Source organism: Arvicola amphibius, chromosome 12 (genome assembly GCF_903992535.2).
Source record: "Arvicola amphibius chromosome 12, mArvAmp1.2, whole genome shotgun sequence".
Taxonomy (NCBI): domain Eukaryota; kingdom Metazoa; phylum Chordata; class Mammalia; order Rodentia; family Cricetidae; genus Arvicola; species Arvicola amphibius.
In genome coordinates, this window is record NC_052058.2 from 109077203 (window position 1) to 109100973 (window position 23771).

General features: G+C 39.8%; 2 protein-coding genes across 10 annotated transcripts in view; one reads left to right on the plus strand and one right to left on the minus strand.

Annotated features, from left to right (window-relative positions):
- Pign (phosphatidylinositol glycan anchor biosynthesis class N) overlaps positions 1 to 15324 on the minus strand; it is a 133327-nt gene extending 118003 nt beyond the window's left edge. For 2 of the 3 annotated variants that reach the window (XM_038349341.1, XM_038349344.1), the window contains exons 1-6: positions 15150 to 15324; positions 7608 to 7729; positions 6045 to 6281; positions 5136 to 5257; positions 4144 to 4242; positions 779 to 885 (exon numbers count right to left, since the gene is read on the minus strand). In XM_038349341.1, the coding sequence (XP_038205269.1) occupies positions 779 to 885; positions 4144 to 4242; positions 5136 to 5257; positions 6045 to 6265 (549 nt within the window). In that variant the 5' untranslated portion in view covers positions 6266 to 6281; positions 7608 to 7729; positions 15150 to 15324. The remainder of the gene's footprint in view (positions 1 to 778; positions 886 to 4143; positions 4243 to 5135; positions 5258 to 6044; positions 6282 to 7607; positions 7730 to 15149) is intronic. The other variant, XM_038349342.2, reaches the window with a different exon arrangement.
- Positions 15325 to 15531: 207 nt separating this feature from the next.
- The window catches only part of Relch (RAB11 binding and LisH domain, coiled-coil and HEAT repeat containing), an 87887-nt gene continuing 79647 nt past the window's right edge, over positions 15532 to 23771 (plus strand). For all 7 annotated transcript variants that reach the window (XR_005287640.1, XR_005287642.1, XR_005287641.1 and 4 more), the window contains exon 1: positions 15532 to 16272. Coding sequence is in view for 4 of the 7 variants with exons in the window: in XM_038348904.1 (XP_038204832.1) it covers positions 15747 to 16272 (526 nt within the window). In the remaining 3 variants the exon portion in view is untranslated. The remainder of the gene's footprint in view (positions 16273 to 23771) is intronic.

The following is a 23771-nucleotide window of genomic DNA, read 5'->3' on the forward strand; positions in this document are numbered from 1 at the left end:
CTAGCAGACTAATCTGTTTAGGCTTATCGGAATTTGCTCTTTTGTGCAGATTATTTATGTGTTTATGACTATATGCATTTTACCAAGTTCACACAGGTGCCCGAGGAGGCAGAAGAGGTGTCAGATCCCTGAAACTGAAGTTATAGGTGGTTGTGAGACATTCAGTATCAGTGCTAGAGATCAAACCCGGGGAGTCTACAGGAGCTGAGTCATCTGTCCAGCCCCTACTCTCTTAAAAATCTAATTTTTTTATTATTATAAAATTACTTCTTTGCAATGGCATTTTCAAGATGCTCCATATCTCACATGGCCCACTACGACCAGACCAAAGCTCCAAGGTCAACAGAAGGTCAAGAGCTGCCTACAATGGCTCATCAAACAAGAAATGGAAAGAAGGTTTCTTTGGATCCTAATGTAGGACTCGTTTTACCTTGGAGTTTATCTCTCTAAACACAAAGCTTTAGAGAGATATTTCAAAAAATAAGTTTATGTCATTTCAGAATATGTAATTTCTTTTAAAAACAGCATGGTACAACACCGAATGCTCCAGTTCAGACAGGCAGCAAACTAAACTTGAGATGAGCTCACTCAGAAATGAATCTTCAGGACTCTACGTAAGTGTGTATTTAGTTATAAATCACTAAATAGCAAACACCTTCCCAGGTATACTCACATGTAAAACAGAACTTAGGACACTGAGGGAAGAAGTCCCACAACTAAGGTCAACCTCTGCTACATAACAAGACCCTCTTTCAAAACGAAGCAAAACAGCAAGTACCTTAACTTTATCAAAAACCCAGGTATCCAGCTTTGTGGCATCATGGGCACCAAAATCCTCTTTTTGAGCATCATAACTATATGTATAAACATGATCACCACTAGCACCTGAAAAGGAATTTTGAGAAATACACAAATTAAAAAGAAACCTTTTAAGATGTCATAAAACATGAAATAATTAAAAGTATTTCTGCTGTTTTGAGATAAAATTGTTATATTGTCCACAATAGTCTTGAACTCATGAGCTCAAATTATCCATCCTCTTAAGCTTCCTGAGTTCCAGGATTACAGGCATGCCCCCATCATACCTGCTTTACTTACAAGGAGGCAGAATTAATTACAAAGTGCTTTATGATAGAGATAGGAAAGATAGGAGAAACAGCTTACATTATATTCTATCTTTCATGTTACATACATCAACATTTTCTTTTTCTTCTCAAAATAACATATTTAGTCAAAATCCTAATATGCAATAAAATAAAAATTAGTTCTGAAGTTTGTTCCCATTGCAATGTGTGCTCTCAAGAAGTTACAATATTAATTAGATAAAGATGGCCAGCATACTTCTTCCTAATGCAAACATTTTGCTTGTCTTAAAATTATGTGCATTTGTCTCAACATAAGGAAATAAATAGACTAGAATTGTAGTGAGTGCCTATAATCCCAGCACTGGAGAATTGGAAAAAAAAAAATCACAGGTTTCATGTCAGCCAGGCCCTGTCTCAAAAGCAAGGACTGGGGGAGAAGGTAAAATGCTGCTTAGTGCCAAATACAAAGGTGGGTAAATATGTCCATCTTAGAAATTCATGAAACCTGTATTAAGAATCTAAAACAATTTCTGGAGTGGAGAAGCTCTTGCAGGTTGTGAAGATGATATAGTGTTGTGATATTTTACTATTTTGGCTTTTGGGGGGACCCACTACCCAGCTCCCAAAGAAATCACACATAGAGGCTTATTCTTTGTTATAAGTGCCCAGCCTTAGCCTGGCTTGTTTCTAGCCTGCTCTCCTTAACTTAAATTATCCCAAATACCTTTTGCCTCTGGACTTTTATCTTTCTTACTTCTGTATATCTTACTTTTACTCTTACTGTGTGGCTGGCTGGCCCCTGACGTCTGTTAGGCCAAAATTATCTCAGGTCCTGTACCTCGAGGCCTGTACAACAGAGAAAAGCCTGGCTCGAGTTTGAGGGAGTCTCAAAGCTAATGAAAATGAGACAGCAAATCCAGGTAGATGCCCCTCAGGCCAGAGAAAAGGCTTGGCTGTCTCTCATTGGCTGGAGGTACCCCCACATCACATGATGTCACTTAACCTATATAAGCTGATGCTCACAGTAATAAACTGAGTTCCTGCTTTGACTTGACTCCCTATCTCTTCAGATTGTCCTGCTCTGTGGGGCTGCTGGTCTGATTGCCCTGCATCATGGAGCTGCAGAATGGGCAGATAGCACCCTCACCTTTCCCTGGTGATAAGGAGGCTAAGGAAACCTAGCAACGTCTTCCTCCCTTTGTTCTCTTGTTGCTCGTTCCTTCTCGATTCTCCTTCTGTTTATCCTCTCTGCCTGCCAGCTCTGCCTATCCTTGCTCCTGCCTCGCTATTGGCCATTCAGCTCTTTATTAGACCGCCAGGTGTTTTACACAGGCAAAGAACCACGGCTTCACAGTTAATCAAATGCAGCATAAACAAAAGTAGCACACCTTAAAATAATTTCCCCCGACAACAGAGCATGAAGAAATGACACTCTACAACATCAGCTCTGCGCTACCGAGACGGACTCTGCTCAGCATTCTACTCCCCGAATGCAGACATCTGAAGGAGTTGGATATTTACCACCACACATAGTGAACCGTTCCTATTGGTCTGTGGCGTCAGTTCTGTTTTATCAACTGTGGCCAGAAGTAGAAAGACTAATTTGGTAAGCCACAGTAACTTAACCAGCCCTCACTGCTTCCTAACACCAGCTTATGAACAGCACATGTACAATTCTGAACATGTAGTTCGCTTTCGGGACACATAACTTTCTTCAGTACTTCCACTTTTATCCCTGCTATATATAATGTTATAAAATTGTTACATTAAATGATCTGTCACTCTGCTCCCAGGAAAGATCATTTAACGACAAGAACTTCATCCAAATGACTTTTTCAAATAAATTTTCTAATTAAGAGATGACCTAATATTTCTGGATTTGTCCACATAAACAAATTCAACAAATCCTAATTCCAATGCAGTAAACTATAAGTAGCATTTCAATATATTAAATAACATATTAGTATTATATGCATTTAATGCCCAAACTATGGCACAATAAATAGATTAGTCATTATAAATGTTTGAATATTTAAAATCTTATGTAACTATCGACTAGCTTCTTTAACAAATTATCCAAGTGTAAAGAGCCAAACACCAACACTGTTCCCATAAAGAGAACAAGCACTTTGATAAATGTTGCATGTAAATCATTGAATTTTAAAACAATCTTTTATGGTATTACATTATTAGAACATATTTTATATAAAGGAAAACTGGAGCTCAAGTTAATAAGGTTGTTATATGATAAAATATATCATTTCATTGAATTCAAAAATACTAACAGTGTTCTTCCAAAAAATAAAAAATAAAAACAATTTTAGCTGGCAGTGGTGGCACACGCCTTTAATCCCAGCACTCAGGAGGCAGAAGCAGGTGGATCTCTGGGAGCTCGAGGCCAGCCTGGTCTACAGAGCTAGTTCCAGCACACCTAGGACACCCAGAGAAACCCTCTCTCAAAAAGACAAAAAAAAATATATTAACAATGTTCCACAGCAATATTTAAAATGCAACAAAGGAGAAATCCTATCTGTTGAACTGACAAATCCACTGTATGATACATTCCTGTTTTCAGAAGTGATAAAAATCTTTAGAAATGAGTAAATACAACATAAAAAAATAAAACCCAGCAAGATGGCTAAGCAGGTACATGCCCTTCTACCAAGCCTGACAACCCGAGTTACATCCCTGGGATCCGCAGGGTGGAAGGACAGGACTTCCACACGAGTGCCATGTGCACCATGAACACACAAGATATATGGCTGGCCTGGAACTCACTACGTAGGACAGGCTGGCCTCGGGCTCAGAGACATCTACTTGCCTGTTTGCAGAACCCTGGGACTGACGGCATGCACCACCACTCCAGGCTAAAGAAGTTTTTGGTTTGTTTGTTTGTTTGTTTTAGAGAAAGAATAAAAAACCAAGGGACAGAATATAACAGAGTAACAGACTAGCCTCATATGGGAGAGGTCCTGAGGCCAATCCCCACCACTGCAACAATAAAAACATTTATTTCTGACTTACTTGCTTTCTGAAGAAATATGTTCGATTCGCTTACCTTTGGCAAACATAGGCAAGATGTCCGGACTCCCCCAGCTCCATGTGTACTTACTTTCATTAAAAAGAGAATCAAATTCGACAGGATTTTCTTTCCATCCTTTGAATAACAGAGAAGAGAAGCACACAAGAATATAAGAAAACAACAAAAGAAGGTCTGAAAGAAGCATTCTTTAAACAGTAATTGAAGACAACACATAAAACTCAGATTTTATTAGGCTTATTATAGTCTATCTTAAAATAAATGGAAGAAGCTGGACGGTGGTAGCACACATCTTTAATCCCAGCACTCAGGAGGCAGAGGCAGGTGGATCCCTGTGAGTCTGAGACTGGCCTGGTCTAGAGAGAGAATTCCAAGAAAGGCTCCAAGGTTACAAAGAAACCCTGTCTCAAAAAAACAAAACAGATAGATAGATAGATAGATAGATAGATAGATAGATAGATAGATAGATAGATAGACAGACAGACAGACAGACAAATAGTAGATAATCCATTTCTTACTAAAATAATCACTTTTAAATTCTTGATTGTAATATCTAACAAAGCCATATTTACACACACACATACTTTTTCAGTGTCATAGGGTTATGGTAGATTAAAATTTAATTCCAGAATCAATACCAGGGTGTGTTGATGTGAGTAAGGCATACTCAAAGACTTGTTAAAAGAATCTCAAAGCACAATCTTGGGACTTGACACATGGCTTGCGGAAGTCAAAAGCACTTGCTGCTCTTGTGAACCCTGGTGTCTAGGTTTAGATTCCAGCACCAATACTGGGTGGCTCACAACCACCTCCCTCTAGTTCCAGGGAGTTGAATACCTTCTTCTGGCATCCATGGACACCTGCACACATGGGGTGCATAAACAGACAAGCAAATACACACACAAATCCTTAAAAACAGATTGAGTTTCCAACTACCGACATGATTCACTGTTAGGAAAAGCATTTATATAGCACACATTTTATTTGATAAAATTGTTTCAGAACAGAACCTTTGGCAACTGCACTGACATCCTCATAAAAGCCAGCTATTAGGGCTACATGGCCAGGGCGAGATTCTGTTGGCACGCGTGTGTGAGATACTCCCCAGCTGCCTTCATGCATTATGACGTTCCTAAAGACAATCAGGACGAACAGTTAACATACGCTAGTATTAAAACTCTCATAAGGCTTTAAGGAAGATTTTTATGTAAGGAGTCAAAAACCAAAAAGTTAATTTTAAGATGGAAAGGAATCTCAAAACCCAGTTGATCCCAATCCTATACTGCCCAGCAATTCATCACAGTAGCATGAAGGAACCCAGGTAATACAACAAAGAAAATACTCCACTATTCCAGAGGAACAAGAGACAAAGTACACCCCAGAGTTCTAAGCCACAAAGCAGAGATATTTACTAGTGTAGGAAAACAATGATATGTAGAACGTTACATTGCTAAATTTTATTTGCTGCGAGGATGGTATATGGCTATATAAAATAAAGTCTTTGTTCTTAACATTTGCAGTACAGTGTTTGGTGGAGAAATGCCACATTGTTATATTTTCAAATTGTTCAGGGGGAAAAAACTAAAAATTTTATAATATATACTTACACAGTTGAATGTGTAAAAAAAAAATCACATATTTTTAAGATAAAAAAGTAAAAAGGCCAGGCATGGAGGTACATGGCCTTAATCTGAGGGCTTGGAGAGGCAGAAGCAAGCAGATCTCTAAGTTTGAGGCCAGCCTGGTATACCAAGGTCCAGGCCAGTCAGCCTGTCTCAGAAAAAAAAAAAATGTTTTTTGTTTCAAAAATTGTCAACTGTAAGCTAATCGATGCTTATCAATTAATTCATAATACAATCCTTTCTTCAAACTCAATCTACCATTTCTAAGACACACCCGGAGCTTGATGCCGTCCTTACCTAATAAACGGTGCTCTAGAGTTACCATCTTCATCTAATTCATAAAGAGCATCTGCTCTCAGGCCATCGGCAACAAATAACACTAATCTTTTTGCTGGAGGAGGCAATGGTGTAAACTGAGGAGTCATTCCATGAACCAAAGGAGATGTAAAATAAATGTCAAAGATGGAGGCGAAGAACACAAAATGTACAAGCAATCCCAAAGCAAAAAACAGCAGCATATCCAGAGTGAGCGACCTGCAAGAGAAGCCAAAACAGGGAACAAAGTCAAGCTGGACACATGTGAAAAGGATCTTCAACATATCTGATGGCTTCACACACTGGCCCTGTGTCAGGATACTACACAAATTCTCTCATTTATAATGGTAACAAAAACACTGTTTCACAACTTAAGATAATACTGAAATAAAAGATATGCTAAAGTACACCAAGCAAAATGAAATCAAGTTCATGGGGGCTGGAGAGATGGCTCAGCGGTTAAGAGTACTAGCTGCTCTTCCAGAGGTCCTGAGTTCAGTTACCAGCAACCACATGGTGGCTCACAACTATCTATAGTGGGATCTGATGCTCACTTCTGGCATAAAGGTGTACATACAAATAGAGCACTCATATACATAAAATAATAATAGTAATACTAATAATAAAAGCCATGATGTTTAAAGAAAGAAATCAAGTTCAATTAGGATTAATAAACTATAACTAATCCAGTTAACTACTAAACAATTAAAACATAGCAAAGGAACACAGAACAAAATGTCATAAACTTAGTTAAGTAATCACAGAAAATCCTAAATAACACAAAAAATGTAACACAAGTCACTCTTGGTTGTCCGCATGGTACTGTTCCCACTCCTAGAATTTAAATTTATTAAGTTACTTAAATCTTTGAATTGTTTGAGTTAAGGTTTTCCTACTTTGGTAGTCAGCTCAGAGGTTTGACTATCTAGAGCAGCAATAAACTGAATGGGAATCTGCATTCTATCCATTTTGAGAGTTACACACAAGAAGCTAAACTTCATTTGTGATTCAGAAAATCTATACTCCTTAAATAAACACTCTATTTCCCTAAGTCAATAAAAAGGGTTTTATTTACTCATTGAATTAAATTATTGGTCCTTAAAAAGGAGCACTTGGAAGACCTATCAGAGATCTGATGAGCTTACAAATGCTAAAGAAAGAAAACCACGCAAAGAGAAATGCCTAAGTAATAATGAAAGATAGTATGCCATTAAACCTCAAAGACCAAAGCGTCCACAGAAATGCTTTCAAACCGGCTGTCATTTTGCTTTTGTTGGTAAATGTGTCCACAGATTAAGAAATAAACCATGTGCCTTTAATCCCAGCACTCAGGAGGCAGAGGCAGGTGGATCTCTGTGAGTTCGAGGCCAGCCTGGTCTACAAGAGCTAGTTCCAGAAGAGGCTCTAAAACTACAGCGAAACCCTGTCTCGAAAAACCAAAAAAAAAAAAAAAAAAAGGAAGGAAGGAAGAAAGGAAGGAAGGAAGGAAGGAAGGAAGGAAGGAAGAAGGAAAAACAAGAAATAAAACACGAGAACTTCTCTTACGTGAAGCAGTGTTAGGTACATGTAATGACGTTGAGCTGAAATGACGAGATGAGAATTACGGACAGATTTTATTCTTCCTGGTCTGAAGAATCAAATGTCACATGGATTCATGTGTAAATGTCCTGTAAAGAGAAAACTGACAGTATAAATGTGCTTATTAAAGACAAATTAAAAAAATAAAATGAACCAAAAGGTCAAAATATTTTATTCTAAGGAAATTTAGGGTGAACAAAATAAACAAAGACTAATTTTGCAATCTAATCTCCAGTGAAATGCTTGCTTCTTTCCAAATTTATATGATCATTAAACTATACAGGGGGTGACATCAAGGCAATGAAATTCTGAATGTTAATAATTGAAACACAGAAAAATTAGCCAGGATTCTACCATCTTAATAAGCCAGCAGTTGTCATGACCCCTTGGCAGTCTGATGACTCTTCACAGGGTTAACAGAAGACCACTAGAAAATACAGATGTTTACATTATGAGTTGTAACAGTAGCAAAATTGCAAATATTTGTGAACAGTTTCTTTTAAAAATTATCTTGTTGGCGGGCATTAGTGGTGCATTCTTTAATCCCAGCACTTGGAGGCAGAGGCAGGTGGATTTCTGTGAGTTTCAGTCAGCCTAGTCTAGAGAGTGAGTTTCAGGATAACCAAGGGTACACAGAGAAACCTTGCCTTAAAAAAACAAAAATGGATGGGTGAATGAATGTATAAATAAATAAAATGTATCTTTTCTCCATTTTTATAGAGATAAATATCTCTATATATGTAGAAAGGAAGCGGCGGGGCTGCGTCCCACCACCCAGCCGCCGGCTAGCTTTACACCCAAAATAATTACACGGAAACTGTATTCTTTTAAACACTGCCTGGCCCATTATCTGTAGCCTCTTATTGGTTAATTCTCACATCTTCCTTTAACCCATATTTAGTAATCTGTGTAGCACCACGAGATGTGGCTTACCAGGAGAGATCTTAACCTGCGTCCATCTCGGAGAGGAGAAGCATGGAGACTCACTATGGCGACTGCCTGCTACCCAGCATTCTGTTCTGTCTACTCCGCCTACCTAATTTTCTATCCTATTAAAGGGCCAAGGCAGTTTTCTTTATTAATTAACCAATGAAAGTAACATAGACAGATAAATCTCCTCCATCATTTCCCCTTTTACTGTTTAAACAAAAAAGAAAGGCTTTAACTTTAACATAGTAAAATTACATGTAACAAGAGTTATCAAGCAAGAATTACAGTTACAATATTTATATCTATTTTATCTTTTATCATAACTAAGGAAAACTATAACTACCTTATTCTTCAACTCCATCAAAGATTCCAGAAGGATATAATATTACCTAAGTAAACAAGTCATATGCAACTTTCAAACTCTAGAAATGACAGAGACAACTCGCTGCCTGGACAGTCACCCAAAGTTCCTCTGTACCGTTGGGGCATCCATCTTCAGCGTACAGGCCCATAAGTATCCAGCAGACATTTCCATGAAGCAGGAAATTCCAAAGACAGTTCAGTCACTTTCTGCTGTGTCCTGCAGAATGTCTCGCAGACTCTTTAATGAATCAGGAACCCCGAAAGGCCATCTCACCTTTAGGCAAATTTAGCAGTCCTCTTTCTGTGGGTTCCTTGTGTCCAGTTTATGCAACAGTCCAGGCAAGAGCACTTTCTTGCCCAAATGGCTAACAAACTCCATAAGTAGCCTCTTCGATGCCCATCTTCCTCTCAAAGTAGATTGGTGCTGCCAGGAGCAGACGTGTCTCATTGCCATGAAAAACCCTAAGTTATTAAAACATTAAATGCCATATTCTGCAGTCTTTGAAAGATATGAAGAATGCCTATCTGAAATATATCTATGCACATCTAGAAAATCTAACTAACATGACTACAAGTTTGAAAGATATGAAGAATGCCTATTTAACTAAAGTATATCTCTATATATCTAGAAAATCTAACTAACATGACTACAAGCTTGACTATTATTGATGATTATCCATTAACAACCTATATTTCCTAATTATACATTAGTTTTTAAAATGAACTACACAATCACAATACCTTAATCAAGAGCAGAAATACATATACATATAACAAAATTGACCTTAAAATCTATACCAATGCAAATTATTCATATCTATATCATCTCCCCCTTTAAATGTAAAAGAACATTTATAAACAATATTTGGGAAAATGGGCGCAGTTATTTCTCTCCAAACTGCTTCCTGCGGAATGGGGGCGCTGTTATTTAGGTCTTTTATGGTATAACCTGTGTGCTAGGTTCCTCTCAGTTGGCAGTTGAGTGAAGTAATTTTTTGAAGATGTTCACAGCAACCTTTCAGGAGGGCGTGGTCTATCATACCATATTGGGATAGAAGCAATCCAAAGAGTCTCATCCTCTGTGAAAACAAAAGAAGAAACTCTTTTCCAAAGCATCATGTTCTTAGATCCAAATCCTGAAGTCATACCGTTAAGATGTCCATTCTGGTCTAGACTGGCAGCCCATATAATGAAATGTCTCTCTGTATTTAGCTCCTTTATAGTCAAAAATTTTAAAGAAAACACAATAAAATACATCATCCAGACTCTCTGTGAATTTTCCATTTTTACGTGGCTTATTTTTACTCTATCACTTTACTTTATTCTGTCTCTTTAAAGACTTTACCCTTTTTTAAGGCATTAACTTTATTCTCTATATTTTTTTCTTCTTTCTCAAGCCTACGTACACTCATCCAACATTGTGACTCATTTAACGGCCTTCTATGTCTGAATCTTTCCTATTGTGAATCTGTAATTTTTTTTACTATCCAGGAGCACTTCTTAAAAGGTTAAGTAATTCTTAAAAACTTTCTTTCTCCCAGAATTCTATTCTGTCTTCCCCACCTACCTATGTTCTGACCTATCAGGCCAAGCAGTTTCTTTATTAATTAACCAATGAAAGTAACATAGACAGATAACTCTCCTCCATCATATATATTTTAAAAATAGATATTAAAATTTGGAATGTTTTAATACCATTTAGGGTTTGTGTGTGCATCTGTGTGCGTGTGTGTGTATATGCTCACACATGCACATGTAAGCCATGTCACAAATGTGAAGAAGAGAAGGCAACTCTGAATGTAAACACTAGTCCTTAGATTCCCTGGCACAGTGTCATCTTGGTGACCCCACTATTCATTTTCCCTTGGGCATATATTACCACGTCTCTTAAAAACAAACTTCCCATGTATCACGTACCACTATCACATTTTGTCCTGTAAATGCATCTTTGCTAACAAATCCCAAATTGAAAAACACTGAAGTAGTTTTATATAGTGATATATTATTTGTATTTTAATGAATAAATCTTGCCTGAAGACCAGAGGCAAAGCTAAAGACACTAGAGATCAGGCAATGGTGGTATACTCCTTTAATCCTAGGATTTGGAAGAAAAAGTCAGATGGATCTGTGAGTTCAAGGTCACCTTGGACTACTCAAGATCAACGCAGAAACAAATACAGGTAGTGGTGGCTCACACCTTTAATCCCAGTCCTAGGGAGTCACACACACCTTCAATCCCAGAACTAGAGGGAATATAAAATGGGAAGAAAGAGAGGCTTAGTCTCCTCAGTCTGTGGTCACCCAACCTTGGTAAAGGTAAGACTTCTCTAGTGTCTTGGCTGCTTTGCTCTTCTGGTTTTCGGGTTGAACCCCAATTTGTCTCTCGGTTTTTATTATTCATGCTATAGTTTGTTCTCCAGTTTTGACTATCAATAGCAGTCATGTGATTTAAAAATGTATATGTAGGCTTTAGATTTAGCTCAGTAGACTTATCTGTTCAGTACATAACTATGGCTTCGATGATTTAATGTCTGCTTTGTCACTTTGCGATAATTCAAGGACAGCAACAAAGGTCATCCTTCGCATCTATTACAGTTCTGTGCAACCATTACAGTTCTGTTTGCTGAATAAATCATTTAGAATTAAGTTTCAATACCAATATGTCCAATAGCCACTAGAGGTCGCCTTGCTCCTCTGTTTGTGTTTCCTGAATAAAATCTGTGAAGTTCCAAAGATATTTTCAAAACAAACACAAAAGCCCATATTTTATGTTTAAGTAATTTATTACACATGAAGTTTCAGTGACTTGAAAGTATGTTTACCCAATCACATTTATGTCAAGCAATATTGCCATATAACATTTTTTCTCTAAAGGGAATCACTTTTTATTCACATTTATTGAAAAGTAAAACTTCATTGGCATAGTTGAATTGTTTGAACCTTCAAAATAAATGCATAACTATTCAAATTAAAGCATACATATTTATTTCCCTATTCAAAAATACTTTACATCTGTGGGGTATTTATCACCATAAACTAAACACTAATAACATATTAAGACATTATCAAACATTAAATCAACCAAACGCAAACATTTATAATGTTATTGGTGGTAATTTAAGACTATTAAATCCTCAAATAATTTTAACTCATAAATGATTAAAGTGAGCCAGGCAGTGGCAGCACTACCTTTAATCCCAGCACTCAAGGAGGCAGAGGCAGGCAGAGCTCTGTGAGTTCGAGGCCAACCTGGTCTACAGAGTGAGTTCCAGGACAGCCAAGGCTACACAGAGAAACCATGTCTTGAAAAAAATTAAGGTTTTTTTTTTAAAAAACTTTTATATTTTTATTGCTAAGAGACAAATGTCAACTACTACCTTTATTCAGATGTCAGCCTAAAAGGCTTTGATCTGGGTCAGTCTTCCAATGGAGAAAGAAAATTTCCATCAACTATTAATAAATTATAAGTAGAAGTCAGAAATTCTTAATATCCCAGTATATGCATTAAAGCAGTCCATGCACAATACCGAGAGGCAAAGTTATCCTATGGGGTCAGGTGGGGGTGGGGTACACCTTTAATCCCAGCACTCTGGAGGCAGAGGCAGGTGGATCTCTGTGAGTTCAAGGCCAGCCTAATCTACAAGAGCTAGTTCCAGGGCAGGCTCCAAAGCTGTAGAGAAACCCTGTCTCGAAAAAAAACACAAAAAAACCAAACAAACAAAAAGTTACCCTATGGGAAGACTGGTCAGTTGATTTCTTGAGCAATGCAGTTAGATAAACAAGCCTGCAGTTACAGGATAAGAACTGAAATCTAACTACAGATGTGTATACCAACCACAGAAGAACTTAAGCGTTCAACCTAAGACTCAGAGGCAAACATTTCAAATCTACTTTCTATTTGCACTTTAGAATCCAGACCCTAAACTAAAGCTGCTGCCTCTCTTGGTCCTCGTGACTAAACTGCTTTTCCAGGCTCCATTAGCATTGGTACTTGTGTTTTAAAACCTGCCAACTGTCCTCAGTATCCAATACTCCACTAACTATTACTGGCCACACTAACATCTGCTGCCGACCAGGTTCCATGACAAGAGCATTCACAATTCTAGGTATTTCCACCATTCGCCTGCGCAGACCAATGCAAGTGAAGCTCAAGCATTTCCAGCGTCGCCTAATAAATACTGTGTGTAGGTTCCTCTGTCATCAGCAGTGCCACTCTCCTCAAGAATCCCGAGGATAGCTTCCCAAACTTTCTCATTACAAAGAAGAAAAAGTGGACATAACAATGCATTTCTGCTCCTGCCTTTCCTATGCCATTCACTAATACTCCACTTCAAAATTTCATTTTTAATCTCTTTGACAATCTTAAAGTAAGGGCTGATAATCCCTTTTGCTAAGAAATGTGAAACAATACAATATTGGCCATTTTATACTATTTCCGTATTGAAGATTTTTTTTTTCAGATTCATTAACAAATGGTAAAGAAGAGTATTTACCCGAAGAATTGGAAGCCAAAGTTTTATTTAAATAACAACAAAATCCTTACTACTAAAACTATCTTTCAATTATCTTACAATGCAACAAGGTTCCTTACAGTCTTTCACAATCTGGAGTAACTTTCTCCCTAGCTCGCTGCCCACTATTCCCAAGTTAAACCATCTATGTCCACCTCCTTACTCCTCCTCCCATGTAGTGATATTACATTTGTATTTTAACAAATAAAGTTTGTCTGAAGACCAGAATGCAAAACAGTCACACTAGTCAGCCATAAAGACCAGGTAGTGGTGGTACACACCTTTAATCCCAGCAGCCACACTAGTTAGCCATAGAGGCCGGCAGTGGTGTTACAGGCCTTTAATCCCAGCACCACAGAAGCATATAAGGAATTCGCTCTCTTTTAGTCTGAAGTTTTCATAAGGGTAAAAGCTCTCTAGTGGCTTGGTTGCTTTGCTTCTCAATCTTCAGGTTGAACCCCAATATCTGTCTCTGGGTTTTTATTATTCATGCTACAATTGGTGCCCAACATGGGGTCTGAACCCACAACCCTGAGATTAAAAGTCTCACGCTCTGCTGATTCATGCTACACTCCCACCTTCGTATCACATGTAACACTACTTAAAAGCTTCTAAGAAAACTCAAACAACAATGACAACAATGACAAAAAAACTCTCAAAGTCTCATTCAAATGAAATTGTGGTTTATTGATTAAATGGAAATAAAAGCCTACACTTAACTTCTGGCATACTTTACATGTAAACCAATAGCCGTACCTAAAGTCATATAACAATCCTCTATTTTTATCTTCCACAAAGCTAAAGGGGACACTTGAGGGCTTCACTGTGACAGACCAGGCAGTTGGCACAGCTGCAGTATTGTCTGTTAGGAGTTGTTAGGGAAATTAAAACCAGGAAAAAGTGGCAAGCTGTGTGTAACGAAATGAAATGAAATAGCAGTCCAATACTAACGGCAGGGAAACATCTCCTTATCACCTCGGCCAACAATCAAGGAATAAACCAAAAGATAAACGATCTTCCAAACTTAAGAGTATACTTGTGTGCTAACATTTCATAAAGAAAATCAACTCTTTCTACAGCGTGCATTTTTTTTTTTTTTAAATCGTTAAGCTCCACAATCCAAACCTTGATTCCAGCCTAAACAAACGCAGAAAAGTTTCAGGGGATTGTGGGAAAGAATGGTTTGGGGCAAAAGATGGGTGATGGCTAGTGCCACTGAATGTGTCTTACTGGAATGGAATGGCCAGGTCATCAAGGCTGCCCACACTAAAGTTTACAAATTTCTAATGGTAGATAGAGATTAACAGTTTGAAATTTTCCTTTGGTGCAAACTGTACATTAGTTCCAAGGGTTTACGGAGCACTGAGTTTGTTGTCTAAGTCCAAGCAGTTCACAGATGAGTGCAAATGCAACTGGAAACTCGAGTGCAATTTCCGTTGAGGCTTTATCTGAACCCCGCAGCTCTCTAGGTCTAATTCTGGGGACAGAAGGGCCGCCCTCTCTTAACTGCAAGGAAGTCATGCGGTCGCTAGACCTCCAAGAACAGAAGAGCAAAGAAGCAAGATTCTGACTACTGCTCACGGCACTTACTACCTGGGCGGAGACAGCAAACAGCTGCAAAAAATGAAGTATGAAGGGAGTTGCGAGCATGAGGCCACTGTGCTGGTGCGGCCACACCTCAAGTGCAAGGGTCTCGGGATTTTACCTGGGGCTTATCCGGCTGAGGTCGGGTCTCGGGAACAGGGCCTCCTCTGCACGAAGTCAGGACCCGGGTATGAAAGTCCCAGAAAGGCCCCTAGCCCTCCCAAAGCACAGCCAAGCCGTGCCCCTCAGCCACCTGCGCCCCTGCCACACCAGGGAACGCCCCCAAGTTGCCCAGGCCTCCCCTACTGTCGCGATACCTCCAGCGAGCCCCAGAAGCGCCAGCCAATCTGCGATGAGGCATGGGCGTGGCTTTACGTTTGAGTGCAGAGCGGGTCCTTCAATCTTCCGACTCCTGGGCCTGAAGTGGGTGGGGCTGAGGCGGGGACGGGGCGGAGCGAGGACGGGACGCAAACCAGTTCTCGCGAGACTAGAGACCAGGAAGACGCCTGCAGAGCCGGCTGCTGGTGCAGCGGCGACTGAGGCTGCAGGTGCTGCTGCATCCCGGCCTCCTGCCTCCCAGTCCGGATTAGTCTCTAGGTGAGAAGGGACGCGGTCCGCCCGGGCTGTCTAGGTGCTCAGTGGCTCCCGGGGTCTAACGGGGATTCAGATTGCGGCCTGTCGGGCCAGGCAGGGAAGCACCCACACTCCTGACAGTAAGATGGCGGCGATGGCGCCCGGAGGTGGTGGCAGTGGCGGCGGAGTAAATCCATTCCTCAGCGATTCTGATGAGGACGACGACGAGGTAGCGGCGACCGAGGAGCGGCGGGCAGGACTTCGGCTGGGTGCTGCGGTCGGCCTGGATCCTGGCTCTGCGGACTCGCTGTCGCCACAGGACCCTATGGCCCCGGGGAGCAGCGCGCGACCGGGGCTCCCGGTGGAGTCGGCCGCCCCTCCGGCGGCCCTGGGGGGCAGCGGGGAGACCCCTGCCCGATTGTCAATCGATGCCATCGCCGCCCAGCTGTTGCGCGATCAGTACTTGCTGACTGCCCTGGAGCTGCACACAGAGCTGTTGGAGAACGGCCGCGAGCTACCGCGGCTGCGCGATTACTTCTCCAATCCTGGCAACTTCGAGAGGCAGAGTGGGACCCCACCAGGGATGGGGGCGCCTGGGATCCCTGGAGCATCAGGCGTTGGAAGCTCTGGAGGTCGGGAACCGAGTACGACGTCGGGCGGTGGGCAGCTCAGTAAGTAGCCGCAGCTTATCACACCTGCAGGCCTGGTGTTAGAAGAGTCACTGTGCTCTTGAGGGGTTTTTGTGTGCGGCTCCGAATCTAGGGTCGTTTTGAGAAGCGGGACAATATTGAGCGAAGTGGAAGGTGCCCTACGTAGTGGAAGCAAAGGTATCCCTCTAGCTCTTCTTTGTATTGGCTCTGATCTTTGGCAGGTGTTGCACTGCTGCTCCCCCCTCCCCACCCTCACCCTACTCCCCCTCCCAGTTGGTATTGGGACCCATAACATCAAGAGTTTCCTGTTTATTGGCAATTATGGCACTCTAGAAAACTTCCTTATTGGGTAATTTGCTCTAGGCATTTTTCCTTTTTCCCACAGTCTCTTGAATCATACTACCAGGAAATAATGTTTCTTAGTAATTCTTTGATTCATTGAAGAATTGAAAAAAGAACGGCATAGGAAATGGCAGCACACTGTACTGCTGTTGGGGCCACTGAAGACCTTTTGTCTTTAGAAGACTTAATTCAAAAATTGTTTTTTCCATTATTTTGTATATTAATTTATGCTAATAAAAAGAAGGAAATAGGATTTCTCTGCTTCATTGGATGTGTTCTGTTTAAATAATATCAACATAACTTAATTTCACTACCCTAAATTTGGTAGGGCTCAATTTACAGGAAGGCTATGGAACAAACCAAGGATCTTCTGCCACCTTTTTTTCACTATACCACCTCTATGTAGGCTTTTTTTCTCTGAATAAGCTAATCTGTTTTTTTTCTTCTTACATCATTTTTAGCAACAGAGTAATCACTGATATAGTAATCACTGATATAGCCATTATTTATATATAAGTTTTATGTGAGGATTCTCAGTTTTCTTTTTGAGAGACATCAAATTTTTCCCACACTGATGCTAATACTTTGGTGTGTTTTGTGAGGCCAACCGGAATTTACTAACAAATCAGCCTAATTGATTTCTCTAAGTGTCTGTACTTTTGAATGATTCCAGAGATGTAAATTGCTAACATTTGATGTAGTAGAACTGGAAAGGGTGCACTTTCTATCAAGGGAACTCCTAGGCATATTTCCTTCTTTTATACCTGTCTAAATTATCTAATAAGTATCACCTGACAAACTCCATCATCAGAACCTGGGCCAAATATCCCTTTTATAGTACTTTATGTGCATCCCAGACTTAGTTTTAACCTACATCATATAGCCTTTGGCTCTTTTGTATTTGGTTTAATGGCAGTGATGATTTAACGTAGTCATTTCACCTGTTAGCTTGGAGCTCCTGCCTCTCTTTTTCCAGGACTGAGATTTTTTTTTTTTTTTCCAAATGACTAACAAACTCCATAAGGACTCTCTTCAATGGCCATCTTCTTCTTGAAGTAATTGGTGCGGCAAGGAGCAGATGTGTCTAACTGTCATAAAAAGTCTTAAGATCTTAAAACATTTTAAATGCCATATTCTGTAGTCTTTGAAAGGTCTGAAGAATGCCTAGCCATCTGAAACACATCTCTGTACACCTAGAAAATCTAACTAATATGACTACAAGCTTGACTATTAAAGATGATTCCCTGATGGAGGACTCTCATTGGTTAATCAAGAAACTGCTTTGGCTTTTTGATAGGGCAGGATTTAGATAGGTGAAGTAGACAGAACAGAATGCTGGGAAGAAGGGAAGTTAGGCAGACACAATGAAGCTCCAGCCCAAGATGGACGTGGGTTAGAATCTTCCCAGTAAGCCACCACCTCGTGGTGCTACACAGATTATTAGAAATGGCTTAACTAAGATGTGAGAATTAGCCAGTAAGAGGCTAGAGCTAATGTGCCAAGCAGTATTTAAATGAATACAGTTTCTTTGTAATTATTTTGGGGCAAAGCTAGCCGTGTGGGATCCGAGCGGGATGAAAAACAGGCCTGCTCGCCCCCTCACTACAATTTCCTATTAACCTATATTTCTTTTTTTTTATTTTCTAGTTGTTTAAAGCCACCACATTTTATTTATTATTTTTTATTAAAAATTTCCATCTCCCCTCCTCCTCCCCATTCCCTCCCCTCCACCCATACCCCCACTCCCTCCCTCTCCAGGCCAAAGAGCCATCAGGGTTCCCTATACTATGTTGAATCCAAGGTCCTCCCAACTCCCTCCAGGTCCAGGAAGGTGAGCAACCAAACTGACAAGGCTCACACAGAGCCGGTCCTTGTTGTAGAGACCAAACCCATCGCCATTGTCCTTGGCTTCTCGGTCAGCCTCCACCAAAAGCCACTTTCAGAGAGTCCGGTTTGGTCGGATGTTCCATCAGTCCCATTCCAACTGGACTTGGTGATCTCCCATTAGTTCTGTCCCTCCGTCTCAGTGGGTGAACGCATCCCTCACGGTTCTGACTTTCTTTCTCATGTTCTCTCTCCTTCTGCTCCTCATCAGGACCTTGGGAGCTCAGTCCGGTGCTCCAATGTGGGGCTCTGTCTCTATATCCATCCATCGCCAGGTGAAGGTTCTATGATGATATGCAAGATATTAATGCGTATGGTTATAGGATCTGGCCTTTTTCGGCTCACTCTCTGCAGCTGCCCAAGGAACTAGCTAGGTGCATCTCCCTGGACACCTGGGAACCCCTCTAGAGTCAAGTCTCTTGACAACCCTCAGATGGCTCCCTTATTAAGATATATGCTTCCCTGCTCCCATGTCCACCCTTCCTATATTCCAAGCATCCCATTCCCCCAAGCTCTCCCCATCCTCCCCTTCACGCTTTTCTCTCCCCATCTCCCCTTGCCCCCATCCCACCCCACCCCCAAGTTCCCAATTTATGCCCAGCAGTCTTATCTACTTCCAACATCCAGGTGGATAACTGTTTTTATTTGGGTTCATCTTCTTATTGTCTTCTCAACGATAACAAATTATAGGCTCGATGTCCTTTAATTATGACTAGAAACCGATTATGAGTGAGTACATCCCATGTTCATCTTTTTGGATCTGGGTTACCTCACTTAGAATAGTGTTTTCTATTTCCATCTATTTGCATGCAAAATTCAAGATGTCATTGTTTTTTATTGCTAAGTAGTATTCTAATATGTATATATTCCACAGTTTCTTCATCCATTCTTCCACTGAAGGGCATCTAGGTTGTTTCCAGGTTCTGGCTATTACAAATAATGCTGCTATGAACATAGTTGAACAAATGCTTTTGTAGTATGATTGGGCATCTCTTGGGTAAATTCCCAAGAGTGGAATTGCTGGGTCCTGGGGTAGGTTGATCCCGAATTTCCTGAGAAACCGCCACACTGTTTTCCAAAGTGGTTGCACAAGTGTGCATTCCCACCAGCAATGGATGAGTGTACCCCTTACCCCACAACCTCTCCAGCAAAGGCTATTATTGGTGTTTTTGATTTTAGCCAATCTGACAGGTGTAAAATGGTATCTCAAAGTTGTTTTGATTTGCATTTCCCTGATTGCTAAGGACGTTGAGCATGACCTTAAGTGCCCAGGACTGAGATTTAAACCCAGGGCCTTGTATCTTATGAACAAACTGTTCTATCTCCCAGTTTTGTGTGTCTGAATGAGAGGATAACTACTGATCAGAAGATGAGGACTTTTCATATTTTAACTTTTAAGTGGCAGTTCTAGGATTTGAACTCAGATCTCTATCTTAACATTCATTCTACCACAGCTACTGTATCCTGAAACAACTCAAGAAAAGTTAGGTTGTTTCAGTATATGATCAAGCAAAGTATTTAATAATTTAGAGTATGTCTTCACTCAAAATGGTCAATCAACAAAGAAGTCAAGCAGGTGATACAGAATTGATAATTTAAAGGATGAATTGAGAAAGCATAGCCCCATATTGAGGGGAAGATGAATGATCTGCCAGGAGTATCACTCCATTTCATCAAGGTAGCCACACTGCATAGCATTAACCTCAAAGCCAAGACAGACTGCGCATGTGATTGTAAGCTCTTCAGAGTAATTGTTTTAGCCTCCACAAAGAAGCAAGCACATTTGTAGTAGAATTTTTTTATTCTTTTATTCTATCAGAATTTCATACAATATATTTTGATCATATCCATGCTCCATTCCTTTCCCTAAATCCTCACCCATCCAACTTCAAGATACCTTCCCTTCTTTTTATATAACCCACCAAGTCTTTTATGCTGCCAAATATTCATGGGTGTGAATCCCTTCACTAGAGCATGGTTGCCCTACCAGAGATCATATCCTTAATGAACTGACTCTTTCCCCAGAAACCATCGATTGTCTCTGACTCCTCAGGTAGTTGTGTGGACTTGTGAGCCCCTCCCTACTCCTTGTTGGAATGTGGATTGGCTTGATCTTGTGCAGGTCTTGTTCAGGGCAACCACAGCAGCTATGAGTTCGTTGGGCTGGGTCCTGATGAGGGAGTTTCTCGGGTAACATCATTAGCTATCATTAGTCCTATCATGTCCAAAAGACAATTTTTTTTCCTAGTTCTCCCCAGCCTCTGGCTCTTTGGATCTTTCTGCCCCCCTATTTTGATATAGTCCCATGAGGCTTTGGGAGATATTTGTATTTGTGGTAGAGCACTCTACTCGCGTTATCTAATCAGTTGTGAGTTTCTACTTAACTACCAGCCAGATCCAAGTACATTTATCAACTATTCTGAATCAAGTTATCACATGAGGCCAATTCAGCTTGTATGATTGGTTTCAGCCAAAAAGCTTAGCTGCATGATTGCATGTGATTTTTCTGGTGACAGAGCATGGCTCAGCCTCAAGGAGAATAAAACAAAGTTGTAAGCATGGGTGTAATCTTCCAGATTGTCTCACCCATTGCAAAAGTACAAGTCATTTTGTTTTTAAAACCTGCTAGTCCTGTTGTGGAGGTATAAGGTTGTTCAAAGTAGTGTCATCAAATTTTTATGTTATTTTTGCCATCTCTCAGCTCTGTATTTGTGTGCTGCCACCAACTTTACCCTTATTTTGTGGCTTGACGTCATCCTCTCTCTTTATTATATTTTTGTTCCACTTTACTATTATTAGTTTCTGCTGTTAACACAGATTTACATTTCCTTGTACTGGGATACAAAGTGAAGTGAATAATCCTGTGCACCATGTAGGAATGATTATCAGAGATAGGTGAGATAAAAAAGTATGAACTGAAGCAGGTGTTGCGCATGCCTTAATCCTAGCACTTAGGAGGCAGAAGAAGACAGACCTCCAAATTCAAGGCCTGTCTAGTATACAAAGTGAGTTCAAGGACAGCCAGGATTACACAGAGAAACCCTGTCTCAAACAAAACAAAACAAAAAAGTATGAAATGAAATAGGATATAGTAGAAAGGCAAGGAATATAAACATCATAATTAAGGGAACATGTCACAAAAAAAAACGGCACATGTGAAACTTCCAAGAAGAGATGGAGAAGTGCAGAGGTTATGAAAGCCTCGATGCAAGGTAATTAAAATTAATCTTTTCCTTTGCTTATTTTTATTTAATGTGTATTTGTGTGTACCCGCAAGCAGAGGCCAGAGAACAACTATGCAGAGTTAGTTTTCTTTATAGCTGGGCAACTAACAATGAGGCAACATAACATCAAATGTACATATAAATAAAGCTACTTTTACATGTGATTTATAGAGCCACTCTGTGTATCTTATATTCAGCATATATATATAATAGATTTAGTTCTCAGCCTTGATAAAGTTTAGAACAGGTTTGCTCTTTTTACAACTATGTTGGCTCATTAGTTGCCCAGCTATAAAGTGAATTATTAAGAAGTTACACAGGAGACATGCTGGTCTATGAAGAAACACTTTTTGGCTACAGCATTGTGTAGTAGCATGTACTTACTCTGTGGTATTTTGTTTTGTTTTTGGATAGATTCTCTAATCATGTTTTGAGAAGAAGTCCTGGGTTCAAATGATTACCCTACCTCAGTTTCCCAAGTAGGTAGAATGGCAAGTGCATGTCGTATATCACATCTGGTTGCATTCTTTTTTAGCAAGAGGTTAACTTTTCCAAAATTTCCCTCAAGTATTAGACCATTTGGAATATAATTTGCTTGTCCTAAAAAAGAACTGTCTGGTTAATATCCCTGATCATGTTTCTATGTTGCACAGTCCAGAAGCCATGTTAGTAACAGGACTCCTACAGAAATTGCTTAAAATTTGCTTTTAAAATTTTGTGGCTAAATCCTAAAAACCGTATTTATCTTGAACCTACAATATAGACTACTAGTCTTCAAATCCAAAATACTTTTGCTTACAAAATCTGTTGCAGTTTAATCTAACCAAAATTAGCATTACTTTTTTCCATAAATAACTATTTTATTTCAAGATGGAATAAATTTTAATGAGTTGGAATATTTTTAATTAATTAATTTTATGTATATGAGTGTTTTTGCCTGCATGGATGTCTGGGCATTACGTGTGTGTGTGGTTCCCCACAGAGGTCAGAAGCCATCAGATCTCCAAGAATGGAGTTGCAGGCAGTTCCACCATGTGGAAATCAAATCTAAGTCCTCTGCAGAAGCAAGAAATACTCTTCACCACTGAGCCATCTCTTCAGTGCTAATATTTTTCTTCTATGACATTATAATCATTATTTTTTAAGATACCACAGCAATTTTTTCCTATTATAAAATGTAAAATTATTGGCTTGTAACTATAAAAAAATAGGGACTAGGTTTATAACTTTGTGCTAAAACAGTTGCCAAGCGAGCATGTGTGAGGCCCTAGGTTTGACTCCAGCACTATTCATCCCCCCCAAAAAAGAAAAAAAAAAGGAACTTTTTTAAGGCAAGTAGGATTCACTTTGTAGATCAAGCTGCCTAAAACTCACAACGATATGACTACGTCGTCTCTAAGTTCTTAAATTAAAAGTGTAAACCACCACTTCCCAACAAGAGTATATTTTTCAGTGGCTATAATCATACCAAGTTAAAAATCAAATTGTGTTTGCCTTCCCCAAAGTTCTTCCCTGTTATATAGGTAAGTTCTTTAAAGCTTAAAAAGAATAATACTACCAGTATAACAGAAGAATAATGATTGTATCATGACTAAAAAGGTTCTAGTCTAGACATTAATGTATATCTTTTCCTATTGCTGTGATAAAATACCCTGACCAAAAAACAACCTAAAGAAGGAAGGGTTTATTTCAACTTACAGTTTTAGGGTTCATCATAGTGGCAGGAGCTTGAGGCAGCTGGTCACATTATTCAGGAAGCAAAAGGAGGTGGATGCTCATGTTTAGCTCACTTTCTCCTTTTTATACAACCCAGGATCCTAGCCCAGAGAATGGTGCCACTCACAGCGGATGAATCTACCATCTTCATTTAATCTCATCATGATAATCCTATACAGACGTTTACAGACGCTGGTCTCCCTAGTGATTCTAGGGCCTATCCAGTGGCTAATTAAGTTGCACGTTGCAAGCAGTGTATTTTTCCCTGGATTTTTTTTAACATGTATTGAGAATTCATTAGAAGTCAATATTTTAAAATGAGATTTCTACCTTTTGAGCTAAAACTTAGTAAGA